The 14,097-nt window shown below is 38.2% G+C and overlaps 1 protein-coding gene across 1 annotated transcript in view; it reads left to right on the top strand.

Annotated features, from left to right (window-relative positions):
• Nucleotides 1-13,677: 13,677 nt before the first annotated feature.
• The window catches only part of LOC109244957 (outer envelope pore protein 16-2, chloroplastic), a 3,384-nt gene continuing 2,964 nt past the window's right edge, over nt 13,678-14,097 (top strand). Inside the window, exons 1-2 of the mRNA XM_019412131.1 lie at nt 13,678-13,923; nt 13,998-14,049. Coding sequence (XP_019267676.1) covers nt 13,807-13,923; nt 13,998-14,049 — 169 coding nt within the window. The 5' untranslated portion in view covers nt 13,678-13,806. The remainder of the gene's footprint in view (nt 13,924-13,997; nt 14,050-14,097) is intronic.

Genomic DNA, 14,097 nt, shown 5'->3' on the forward strand with positions numbered 1-14,097 from the left:
ATGGTATTCCGGAGCAGATGTTGGGGTAGCGATTTTACATGGGTTTGGTAGATAGCTTGAAGGCCAATGTTGATGCTTCAGCAGGTGGAGCATTTTTGAGCAAAACTTTCAGAGAATGCAAGATCCTACTTGACAAGATGGCACAAAACTCTGGATGGACGACAAGAAACGCTCCAATCACTCCTGTAGTTGACTCAGTGGCATTAGACCCAACTAACTCCATAGCTAAAAATATGGCCACTCTACTGAAAAAAATGAGCATCCTCACCAAAAAGGTTGATGAATCAGGCCTGAAGCAGCAGGTACACATAAATGATGCAACTAATGGGGGTTTATGTACATCATGCAATAATCAACCATATGTATGCTCATGGAGTGCTGAAGGTGATAACCAACAATATCAGGAGAACATGAATTATATGGCCAACTATGGGGGTTAGAGCCAAGGTGGTCAGAATTGGGTCAGCAGAATCAGCAATATAGACTAGCTCAGCAGCAGTATAACAACAGCAATAATCTTGGGGCTATGCGACAACAGGGTCAAGTGGTGCCTTACCAAAGGCAACAGGGTTACAACCAGCAAAATCAGCAGCAGACTTATCAACAACCTCAACAACAACAGACTATGATACACGAAGATAGGTTTGCTAAACTTGAGGGAATGATGCAACAAGTGATTGGGTCCACTGGAAAACTAACTGATAGAGTAGACTGACATGAATCAGCGATAAAGAAGATTGAGATCCAATTAGGATAGATTTCTATGGCTTTAAATAATCGTCCTCATGGGACGTTACCTACAGACACACAAATCAATCCAAAAGAGCAAGGCCCAAAGCAGCTTATGGCAGTGAGTCTCCGAAATGGTAGAGACTTAGATCTGGAGCAAGAAATTGCTCGTGAAAGCAAACCGATTGAGACACTGGTGCCAGTACCCATTGAGATAGATGATTCAGCAAGGTTAATTGAGGTGACGGTACAGCATGCGCAAGAGAACACCAACAAAGAAGAAGAGGTTGTGAAAGAGACTGAGGTTGCACCGGAACCGACAGTAGAAACAGTGCCTGAACAAGAAAAAAATCAAATCACAGGGAAGAAGCGACCTCCAGCACCATTCTTATAGAGATTGGCCAAGTATCAGAAAGATGAGCAGTATAATAAATTCTTGGAGATGTTGAAGCAAATTTAGGTAAACATTCCATTGATTGATGCTGCAAAGGAGATGCCTGGTTATGCGAAAATGATGAAGGACTTGATGTCTCGCAAGTTCGACTTTCAAGACTTGGCCACGGTTACACTGACTCAGACCTGCAGTGCTGTTGTGACGGGACCCATAGCTGAGAATCTGTCTGACCCAGGGAGTTTCACAATCCTATGCACGATAGGAAACTATGCATTTGCTAAGGCACTGTGCAATCTGGGGGCAAGAATAAACCTCATGCCCCTAGCTATCTACAAAAGGCTAGGCATTGAGAAAGCTAGACCCACGTCTATGTTACTACAGCTAGCTGACCGGACAGTGAAGAGGCCCTCTGGTATTCTTGATGATGTATTAGTACAGGTTGGGAAGTTTCTGTTCCCAGCAGATTTTGTTATTCTAAACTGTCAGGTTGACGTGGAAATTCCCATAATTTTTGGGAAGACCATTCTTGGCCACTGGGAGAGCTTTAATTGATTGTGAAACTGGAGAGCTCAAAATGAGATTAAACGATGAAGAGATAACATTCAACGTGCAGAAATCTATGCAGAGACTAAGTGAATTTGCTAATTGCTCTCTAATAGATGCGGTGGATGTAGTTTTGGAGAAGGAAGATGAGGCATTGAACATTAAAGACCCTCTAGCAGTCTGTCTCATGAACTTAGATGAAGCTAATGGTGAAGACTTGGCAGAGTGGGTACTTTCTCTTGAAGGCCAAGGTTTTTGGAGAAGGGAGCTCGAATTTGAGCCTTTGCACTTAGAGGAAAGAAAAACTCCTCCAGCTAAGCCATCGATAGAAGAGCCACCAAAGTTGGAACTGAAGCCACTGCCATCTCATCTCGGGTATGCATTCTTAGGACCTAACTCAACTTTACCTGTTATTATCTCATCTAGTTCTTTAGATTTGTAGGCAGAACAACTGTTCCAGGTACTGACTGAGTGCAAGATTGCAATTGGGTGGACAATTGCAGACATTAAGGGGATCAGCCCGGCCTTCTGTATGCATAAAATTTTACTGGAAGAGGGGCATAAACCTTCCAGAGAACATCAAATAAGGCTGAACCTCAACATGAAAGAAGTGGTGAAGAAAGAAGTGATCAATGCGGGAATCATATTCCCCATCTCTGACAGCAACTGGGTTAGTCCAGTTCAGTGTGTACCAAAAAAGGGAGGTATGACGGTAGTGAAAAATGAGAAGAACGAATTGATCTCTACACGAATAGTCACAGGTTAGCGAATCTTTATGGATTACAGGAAGTTGAACTTGGCTACCAGGAAGGACCATTTCCCACTACCATTCATTGATCAGATGCTAGATAGATTGGCAGGGAGGTCTCACTTTTGCTTTCTGGATGGGTACTTGGGGTATAATCAGATTTCTATTGCCCCGGAGGATAGAGAGAAAACGTTGTTCAACTGCCCTTATGGAATCTATGCGTTTCGGCGAATGCCGTTTGGCCTATGCAACACACCCGCCACATTCCAAAGGTGCATGATGGCCATCTTCACGGATATGGTAGAGGAGATAATGGAGGTTTTCATGGATGACTTCTCAGTGGTGGGGAACTCATTCGATGATTGCCTTGTGAGCTTGAGAAGAGTTTTGAAATGGTGTATCGAGACTAATCTGGTACTCAATTGGGAAAAGTGCCATTTCATGGTACAGGAAGGTATAGTCTTGGGGCACCTAGTGTCAAGTAAAGGTATTGAGGTAGATCCTGCAAAGGTTGATGTGATAAAAAATCTTCCACCACCCACTTCCGTCAAAGCAATCAGAAGTTTCCTTGGGCACGCCGGTTTCTATAGGAGATTTATAAAAGATTTTTCCAAAATTGCTAACCCCCTGTGTAAATTGCTTGAAAAAGATCACCCTTTTGTGTTTTTTGATGACTACAGGGTAGCTTTTGAGAAATTAAAGAAGAGACTAGTAACAACACCTATCATAGTTGCCCCCGACTGGGAGCAACCATTTGGACTGATGTGTGATGCGAGTGACTGTGCTGTGGGAGCAGTTCTTGGGTAGCGAAAAGATAAAATCATGCATCCAATATACTACGCAAGTAGAACATTGAGTGGAGCCCAGTTAAATTACACTGTGACCGAAAAGGAGATGGTGGCAGTGGTGTTCGCATTTGACAAGTTCAGGTCATACCTGATAGGTTCGAAGGTAATTGTTTATACTGACCATGCTGCTCTCAGGTACTTAATCGAGAAGAAGGATTCAAAATCGTGCCTGATTCGATGGCTGCTACTGCTGCAAGAATTTGATTTGGAAATCCCTGACCGAAAGGGAAAGGAGAACCAAGTAGCTGACCATTTGTCTAGGCTGGAAGGAGATGAGAAAAAGGTTGAGGTAGAAGAGATTCTGGAAACTTTCCCAGATGAACAACTACTAGCCACGAGCCTTGAGGAAGCGCCATGGTATGCAGATATTGCAAACTACCTGGCGAGAGGTATTGTTCCTTATGACCTTTCCTCTGTCTAAAAGAAAGAGTTCTTTAGTGATTGTCGCATGTATTATTGGAATGAGCCTTATCTGTTCAGGATTTGTATTGATAACATGATCCGGAGATGTATCCCCGAGATAGACCAGTCTTCTTTTTTGCAGGCATGCATGCGTCACCATATGGTGGGCACTTCGGGGGAGTAAGGACAGCTACAAAAGTCTTGGAGTCGGGCTTCTATTGGCCAACATTGTTCAAAGATGCACATTTATAGATAAAGGGGTGTGATGAATTCCAACAAACCGGGAATATTTCCCGCCGACATGAGATGCCTACGAACCCAATTCAGGAGCTAAAAGTGTTTGATGTATGGGGGATCGATTTCATGGGGCCGTTCGTCAGCTCATATGGCAACAAGTATATACTCGTCGCTGTGGACTACGTGTCCAAATGGGTGGAAGCTGCAGCACTCCCTACAAATGATGCAAAGGGGGCAATTGGTTTTCTTGAGAAAGAACATATTCACCCGATTTGGCACCCCAAGTGCAATAATCAATGACGGAGGCACTCACTTTTGTAATCGAGCCTTCGCGAAGTTGTTAGAGAAGTATGATGTACGCCACAAGGTGGCCACCACATATCATCCACAAACAAGCGAGCAAGTGGAAGTCTTGAACAGAGAAATAAAGAGTGTGTTGACTAAGACTGTGAATGCTACTAGAACAGATTGGGCGAGGAAGTTAGATGATGCACTTTGGGCTTATCGAACTGCTTTCAAGACTCCAATCGGCATGTTGCCAAACAAGTTGGTGTTTGGGAAGGCATGTCATTTACTAGTAGAGTTGGAGCATAGAGCTTAGTGGGCGTTGAGACAGTTGAATCTTGATATTGAAGCTGCGGGAACAAGTAGAGTAACGGGGCTGCACGAGCTTGATGAGTTCAGATATCACGCTTTTGAGAGCACAAGATTATACAAGGACAGAATGAAGATGATACATGATAGAAATATTATTGAGCAGAATTTTAAACCCGGAGATACGGTATTGCCATACAACTCAAGACCGAGGTTATTTTCGGGCAAAGTGAAATCAAGATGGTCAGGGCCTTTTCGTTTGGTTGAAATTCAACCCACGTGTGCCATAGAGATTGCTACGAGTAATGACTCTCGCATGTTTAGAGTCAATGGGCACAGATTAAAATATTATGTGGGCATGGATGAAGCAAAGGTACTGTCAGTGACCCATTTGATCGAGCCTCCGATGTTGAGCGTACTTCAAATGCGCTGATATGTGCCGTGCCATGACGTTTAATTAGGCGCTTCATGGGAGGCAACCCATTGATCTGTTGTATTCGTCGCGCCACGACGTTAACTAAGGTGCTAGTGGGAGGCAACCCAATTCGTAGTTGATTTTTAGTGTAGTTAGAATTTTTCTTTTTGTTTTTAGATACTAACAAGTTTGCAGGTGAGTTTGGGCGAGCCAAGCAAGGTTTAAACGTCAGGCGAAGTCAGGAAAACGCCAGGGACATCCCGTCCATAGGCTGGTGTCGCCTGGCTAAAGCCAGGGTCAGCCAGGCCTTAGGCTGGCGTCACCTGGATAAAGCCTGGGTCAGCCAGGCCTTAGGCTGGCGACGCCAAGAACGAAGATGCCGCCCAGAAAATACACAAGCAAGGGAAAGGCTACTTCAACGGCCCAAGCTAAAGCAAAGGCGACCTCCGCACCTCCTCCAAAGAAAAGAAAGGGGGGAGAAGCTGCCTCTAGTATGACTGGTGCCCAAGCGGTGGCAGCTATAGCTGCCATGCGTCCACAACCCCTAGGCCAACGGGAGTTTGGCATAAACAACATACCTCCACACATAAGGGATTGGTACAAGCACTGTAGGCCTAAACATATCCATCCGGAGGGAGCTATCCAGGAACGCAGTGTCAAAGCGAAGTATCCGGCTATTTGGAAAGGCATCCAGGATCTGGGGATAAGCTATGTTTTTAAGAACACAGGGGATATCAACCTCAACTTAGTAAAGGAATTCTATGAAGGGTTTGATCCACAGGACACTGAGGAGTTGGTGCCAATCTGTGGACGCTTGATCGATTTTTCACCCAAGGCCATATGCGACTTTTTAGGTGCTCCCAATGTTCCTGCGGAGCCATTGGAATAATTCATTCACAGGCCTACTTATAGAGAGCTGAGGCACACACTCTATGGGGTCGACTCTACTGTTGCATGGGTTCTGGACAAGGAAACGAATTGTCACAAGAGGTTCCCTAAGAAGAAGATGAAGGCAGAGGCTCAGGTGTGGCTCAAGTTGATAAACGCATGGCTCCTACCGTGCAATCATGACACGCTTGTTATCTGTGTGAGGACTTGTGTTCTATATTTCCTTATGACAGGGCAGAGGGTGAATCTGGGTCACCTGATTCGCCATCAGATGGCACAAGTGAGAACGAGTAAAAAGATTGATCGAGCGCCATTTTCTAATTTCCTGACTCGGTTCCTACAACATGAGAGGGTTGAGGTAGAGCCCGAATTTGACCACACTATTGATTAGCTCATCCGAAAAACAGACATCACTAATCTCCGGCTGAAAGGTGAGGCTGGGACACTGACAAGTGCTGAGCGTAATGTGCGTGATGACAGTTTCATGGCCCATATTTATGGGATGATGGATTTGCAGTTGCGAATAGGGGGTCGCCCGGCCACATCTGAGGAGAGGGCTAATTTAGATCAGCGATACCCGCTCAATGCTCATGCTCAGCAGCTGGTTGGTGTAGGAGAGGGATTCAGACTCCCCGCTGATGAGGATGTCAACACACCGGAGCATTATGAGGCTGAGCCAATGCAGTCAGATGGTGAGGGAGATGGTGATGATGGAGAGGACGAACATGATGAAGAGTGGAGAGCGTCAGAGGATGACAACGCTGTTTGACAAGGGAGCTTTCTTTCACCCTACTCTTTTTATTTCTTGTTTTGTCTAATTGTGCATGCACTGAGGACAATGCATGATTTAAGTGTGGGGTGAGAACTTGTAGCTATTGTTAGTTGCTAGCTTATTTTTATTTGTGTTAGTTGTTAGCATTTGTTTTGTTTTGGTTTTATTGTTATTGTGTTTTCTTGTTAGTGGTAGATATTAGTAGTTGTTAGATTGTTTTTATTTTTAGAATTTGTCTTGTTTTGTTTTTAGGCAGAAATTAAAAAAAAAACCATAAATAGGTTGGACTCTTCCCGATGATGGATCTCCTAGACAGTTTTCTTGAGGGAAGCAAGTCCAAAGAAAATACCAAAAAGATTTTTTTTTAGGTAGTGTAGTAATTCCCCCTTGGTTTTTGTTTGGGTCACGGTTCTTTTCCAAGGGTTTTTAGTTGAACCGGGTGTAGGTAGTTTTAATTTTTTTAGAAGTAGGAATCACGTGGCTAAGCACTTAATCGCAGCAATATCTCTGAGCTTTGTGATGCCTTGAGAATAGTCAGTACTCTGGTTGAGACGCTTAGGCTCAATTTTTGACTCTAGGATAAATACCTTAAATCGTGGATTCTTAAATTTTCTCAACTGCTTTGACCGGAGTGTCGTGTTAGAACCAATTCTGAATGAGTTATGTGCCATGTCTATGTGAGGTTTGCATGTATTCTGTGCATTGCATTAGATGTCTAGAACTTGCCCCGTGTGTGTGCAAAGCGAAATAGTAGCCTTGTTCAGTCTGAGAAGTGATATAGGCAGTTCTTTGTTAAACCAGATATATATAAAGTACCCACCTAAATGTTATGTATCGTAGTTAACCCCTTTGAGCCTATAATCCTGTTTCTTTGGTAACCACATTACAAGCCATACTCCGTTGTTTGAATAGACCATATATTTGAACCTTGTCACCTCTCGTAAGCACTTTAATTGTGATGAATTATGGAAAAGTTAAAGTGTGGGGTGGTGGGTTGGCTATTGAGTGGAATAATAAAATAAGGAGAAAGGTGCACCGGATGAAAAAAAACTGTGTCAATAAAAGCCATTGGGATAGAAAGAAAAGAGAGAAAAGAAATTTATATATATATATATATATATATATATATATATATTAGTGTATGAAGAAAGGAAGAAAAAAATGCAAAAATCCTGATGGTGGGGCTTTGATGTATTGGTGCTTAAAGAAGTAGGGGGTGAAATATAGTGAAGTTCAGGTGGAATCTTGGTTTGACATAAGTATGGTATTGATGGTTGAAGTATTTGTATTAAAGTGCTTAAGGGAGGTGTAGTCACTTATATCCAAATGTATCCTACCCGACCAGCAGCCTACATTACAACCAATGAAAGTCCTATTTGATCTTAGACTGAATGAACTCGATTAGTGAAGTACTACACTAAGGGCAAGCTTATGGTACGTCACTTGGGGCATATGAATGTTATTTCTGAGAGCGAGTGATTTTTTCCTATCTTGAGTTCCTACATTATTAAAATTCATGGTGTGTGGAACTAAGCTCTTTGATTGGGTGAGGGCACATGATTCATAAAGGAAAGGTAATGTTGTTGACCTCCATGTTAGAGTAAGTAAGTGAATTGTGAATAAAGCATGGTATTTGTGAGTCGATTATTGAGGCGAGGATGTCATGCCTTTGTGCTTAAACTTTTTTAAAGATTCTTGGTATAATAAGTTAAGGGAATTGATTAATAGGTTGTCTCCATAAGTGTAGCTTGATTGCTCGAGGACGAGCAAATGTTTAAGTGTGGGGTATTGATGTCTGGCTATAATTCATGGTTTTGCACATTATATGCTTTGCGTTTTACATGCTTTAATGTTAAATTACACTTTGTTTGAGCGTAATGGAGTCTATTTTATGTGTAGGTGTATCGAAAATGAAAGTAGAGCTAAAGGGATGCTTAAACATCGAAAGTGCGCTCGAGAACGGTGACAAGGAGAACCCGGGCAAAAGCCAGCTCGACCAGGCTTTAGCCTGGCGAGGCCAGCTTAAAGTCAGGCCGAGGCTGGCGTTAGCCAGGCGACGCCAGGCCTAAGGCCAGGCCCAGTCCGAGTTTTGGAGGTTTTAATTGTTTCCCGGCTTGACTAGGAGTTGACCTACACGTTCAAGGCTTGTCCCAAACATATAAATAGACCCAAAAATGCCACTTTGAAGGAATTTTGCAACGAGAGGCAAGAATAGCTCGTGGAACACTACTTGGGAGTTGGAAACATTGATTTCTACATCTCTTTATCCTTACTCTGTAACTTATTTATGCAAATTACTTTGGATATTTGTACTATGAGTATGAGTAGCTAAACTCATAATCTAGGGTTTTGATGGAACCTATTGAAGGATGATTGTCTCGTTATGTTAATTTGCCATAGTATTATCTCTATTTGTTCAACTATATGCTTATTGCTGTTGATTGAAGGGCCCTCAATTAGCTGTTCCTATTTAGTGTGCATTACTCGATAGAGAGTGCATATTTAGGTAGTTGTTGAACATCATCACTCCTGACGTATATGAGGGATCAATACGAAGGGTTTAAAGGTGGTATTAGGGATAACGAAACCTTGGGTGCAATCTAAGTGAGCTGTACTTAAAGCCAACTAGCGTAATTCGGGAGAATATGTATAGTATATTGTTGTAATTACTCGGCAGAGAGTTACGACAGTCGGAGTGCTCATGATCGATAGAGAAGATTTATAGCAAACATAGCGGAAAGGATTCCGACAATAGGGGAAATCAGAACCTTAGATCATTCCAATTCTTGTTTACAAACCATTCATAATTAGTTCTTAATTACTGCATTTTCATTACGTAATATTTAGTTAGTAAACATCCGATCTGTTACTTAAATATCTCCGAAGATTGAATACGTGAATTTGTATAACTCCGATAGCTGTGATTGATAGGTTAATTCCTCTGGGATTCGACTCCGGACTTTTTAGCCGGAATATATTTGCAGCGACTGCTTTGTCCTTTTTATAAGACATAGTTGAGCGTGATCATGTATATCGATGGAGTTGTGTCCATTTGTGAATTACTAGTGAAAGGAAATAGATTTTTTGGCAGAAAATATTTTGTATAATGGAAAAAAAATTAGGAGATGCAAAAGAAGAAATAGAAAAAGAAAAGCGGACAGAAGAAATGAGAAGCTGGCTGCCCATTTTAAAGTGGCAGCTAAACATAAAATAATTAACAAACTCCGATTGAAAGTTAAACTACAGCTGATAAAATGGCTTTCCGTGCACTTCGCCCTAATATGCAATACTTTAATACTGCGTCGGCACTAATCTATTTATATATAATAGGAGAGGCAAAGAAATATTATAATGACAAGTGTCATAACATTAAATTGACACATATAACTTTTTTGGACAATCTTCAATTTTGTTGGAGTTTTCAATTTATTTAAAAATGTTTAAAGTTTTTTTAGAATTTTTAAAATTTCAAACAGTAGAAACCACCGATAAAAACCACAACTACTCCCACTTCCTTCATTCGCCCTCCTCACGTAAAGTTTTTATACTTTAAAAGCAACAGTTAACTTCAAAGACCAAGTTACTCAGCACTCTAATAAGAAAATAGAAACCGCAAAGGTTACAAAAAAATACTGAAGCAATACCCACATTATGGACTATTCATCCCCACTCTCTCCCTCATAAATGATTCTCCTCCTATTTTTTTTAGTTACGAACTTTATTCAATGCGTGGGCTTGAAATTTCTGCAATTTCATATCTTTAGTTCAAGGTATTCGTAGTGATTCTACATTCGTGCACTGCGGAGTTCAATTTAGAAGTAAAATTTGAATTGCTAAAAGTTCGTCGGCGACAACATTGTTAAACCATGGTTATGGATTCAAAATAATCGGTTCACAATTCAATCCAGAAAAGGTGCTCTTTTTTTATTCGAAAAAGTGCAGGTTCTGCTTTTCAATTTTAATTAATTTACTTCTAAGTAGGTTTTGTTTGTTTTGTATATTTGCAGTATTTTTCACAAGGAGGATCTGTGAGAGAATTCTTCTAATGTGATCGACGAAGGGAGTATATATTCAGTAGTAATGTAAGTTCTATTTTGCCTTTTTTCCTTTATTTATTCAATTTGGGTATTATTTTTCTTATTCTGTTGAGTTTAATAGTAGCAACATTTTTGGATCTTCTTCTTTTCCTTCCTTTGGGCTAATTCTTTCAAGAACTTTGGCGGAAATCCTCTACACCACTGTTTTTACCGTTGCGCTAACTGCTAAGACACTGTTTCTACTTGCGGAACAAATTAAAAGAAAATGCAATCTCAAAATTGTGGTAATATTTTCAAAATAAATAAGTTCAAGTGTCAATATGCATGTAAAGTGATTTTACATATGGCAAGCCTTCTAGAAGCTATGAACAAATGGCTTACTTTGTCCAAGTGTCCTTCCAAGAGAAAGTGTGGCAATTTGTAAAGAAAATTAAGGACAAGTGTATGGACACTTGTCTATATTTTAAACTAATTTTAAGCCTATAAATAGGCACTCATTCCCTAATGATGGAGCAACAAGAAATGCTTCCAATTTCTAATTCTTTTTTCCCTTACGCCTCTGTTCTTTCTTTCCAATTTAGTTGGTCTTATTCTTTTTTCTTATTTGCTGGATTTAAAAATTACTATTTTGCTGATTCCTGTATCCTCCCTAATAGAGTATTAATATTGTTGTTACTTTCCGGTGTCACCTCCCTACAAAAATTTTCATCTAATTGGACCTTCTTTTGGAAGAGTCTACTTCAATTCAACGGTGCAAAATTATGTCATTTCCTAATAACATTGATAAGACTCATAAATAGATGACATTTTTTCCTTCTAACTTTAGTGTAGATATATAAAAGGATAAGAATAGAAATGCGAAGGAGAATTCAATTTAATTGATCATAAAAAAAAATACAAAAATAATAATTATGATGATTATTAGTAGATTTATAACATATAATAAAAAAACTTCTATGCCTACTCTTTGAATTAATTCAACATCATCCATTTAGAAAAATAATACAATAATATTAGTATTATAAATAAACACTAAATGGAAAAAAATTGAAATTTTGATAAACATAAACTAATGTATAAAGAGGAGAGTAGATATAATATGATTCTATCCACAGTTTAAATTTATTTAATAAAATTAAGTAAACAAATAATACTTAAAAATATTGTTGGTATATCAATAAATAGTGTAGTTGATAACGATATTAAGCCACGTGACACTTTTAGGACAAAATCTAATAAGATTTAGGATAAAGTCTAATAATATGTAGAATAAAATATAATAGAAATTAGCACAAAATCTACTAAGAGTTATCAATAGATATTTTGAAATGAGTAGTTTGAGATTATGCCAAGTGGCAAGCTAATAATAAGCCACTTGATAATTTTAAGATAATATATGTTAGACTTTGTAATAAAAATAAATTTGAATTGAAAGATAAATTTTTGAATCTATAGATAAGGATTTTAGATTGGATTGAAATATAAAAAAATTTATTTTGAATCAAATGATGTCTTTTTAAAAACAATGACACCAATGGTGAAATATATTATTTAAACAAAAGTTTTCAATTAGTACATGCAACATTTTTCATATGCTATAAGGTTTTCGAATTTGGACTAAAATATAAAAGAGTTATTTTAAATGGAAAGATAAACAATTTTATGAAAAACATGTATAATAATGGTAAAAGACATTATTTTAAACAAAAGATTTCAATTAATGGACGTAATGTTCTTCTAAAACTATGAATGTAGTATTACTAACTTTAAAGCAATTAGTTAAAATTTATTTGATTTCTCCAACAATAACATAATATCATTTTTTGACCAAAAAATTATAGTATATATACACACGCACATAAAAGTAAGAATATAACATCGATATTTATAATCACATATCTAATTGAAAGCTATAAGATTTCATAAAATAACTAAATAAGTAAGACCTATAAATCAAGTTACTGAATTAAGAATTTATCAGAAAACAAGTTGAATAAAAATCCCAATAATAATTCTGACTCTATCTAAGTCAAAATTATTTTAATCCAATCGAAGATAATTTTCACATTATTTTTTTTAATTATTAAAAGACATGACATTATTTTTCTCATATGAGGCTCTTCTAAATATATAAGTTACCGAATTAAGAATTTATCAGAAAACAAGTTGAATAAAAATCCCAATAATAATTTCGACTCTATCTAAGTCAAAATTACTTCTAATCCAATCGAAGATAATTTTCACATTATTTTTTTATTAAAAGACATGACATTATTTTTCTCATATGAAGCTCTTCTAAATATACATCTCTTTGCGAAAGAATAACTTTATGATCTTCGTTACGAGTTATAAGTAGGAAAAAATTGAAGATTTTAATAATGATGATTACGATGACAATGATGATCAAATAACAAATGAAGTTAGAAAAATAGAAATCAAGCATTTTTAGATTCATTTAATTATAGTATATTCTTATCTGTGTTGAATTATGTTATATTTTTAGATTGTGTGGAGTACAAATTATATAATTAATTCACCCGTCTCAATTTATGCGGTACTTTTTTCCTTTTTAGTCAGTCTAGAAAAGAATATCACCTTTCTTTATTTAGAAATAATTTATCTGTAGAATTTATACTTTATCCCTTAATGAATTGATTTATAGGCACATAAATATTTATGGTTTATTTTAGACCACAAGTTTTAAAAGTCTTTCTTTATTTTTTACTAACTCAAATACTGCCAAATAAATTGAAAGAAAGGAGTATGATAATTTAGTATCATCCAAGAGTTATTCGATAATTATATGATTTGTTTAATTTAGTTATATATATTTTTATTATAAGGGTACTTACATTGAGGTAAGACGATAACTACAATTTTGTTAAAATGTATACAAACACATCATTAGTGTTTGATATGATTAGCATTTTTTAATAATATTCGCGCGGATAGTAATACTAGTGTACTAGTATATGTAAAGTTGAGGTTGGGGGCTCTTTCAAACCGCAAAGTTTGCCACGATGACCGCTTTGAAGTTTTCAGAATTTCTATTAACGGACACGTACCTATGTTCTCAGTTCCACGCGTCAGTTTTTCTCTGAAGTTTATCCCATAAACCAGCTCTTCTACAAACACAAAAAACTCAATTCACAGTTCTCCTTTTGCAAAGCTTTGGTTTTCGGTGTAGATTTTTTCAAAAATGAACAGTAACTTGGAGACTCGATCATTGCTCCATGGCTTTGACAAGGGAGGTTTCTTTGATTTGGGACATCCTCTTCTCAACCGTATTGCTGAAAGCTTCGTCAAAGCTGCTGGGGTACTCATATACATGAACTGCCATTTGTGTCCTTTTTATTTCTTATTTCTTATTATGGCTGTTTACATTATCAGATTGGTGCTGTTCAAGCGGTTGCTCGTGAGGCTTATTTCACTGCTTCTGAAGGTGACCCTATTTTTTATCCGTTTTGCTCCCCCCCCCCCCCCCCCCCCC

The sequence above is a fragment of the Nicotiana attenuata genome, unplaced genomic scaffold, assembly GCF_001879085.1.
Source record: "Nicotiana attenuata strain UT unplaced genomic scaffold, NIATTr2, whole genome shotgun sequence".
NCBI lineage: Eukaryota > Viridiplantae > Streptophyta > Magnoliopsida > Solanales > Solanaceae > Nicotiana > Nicotiana attenuata.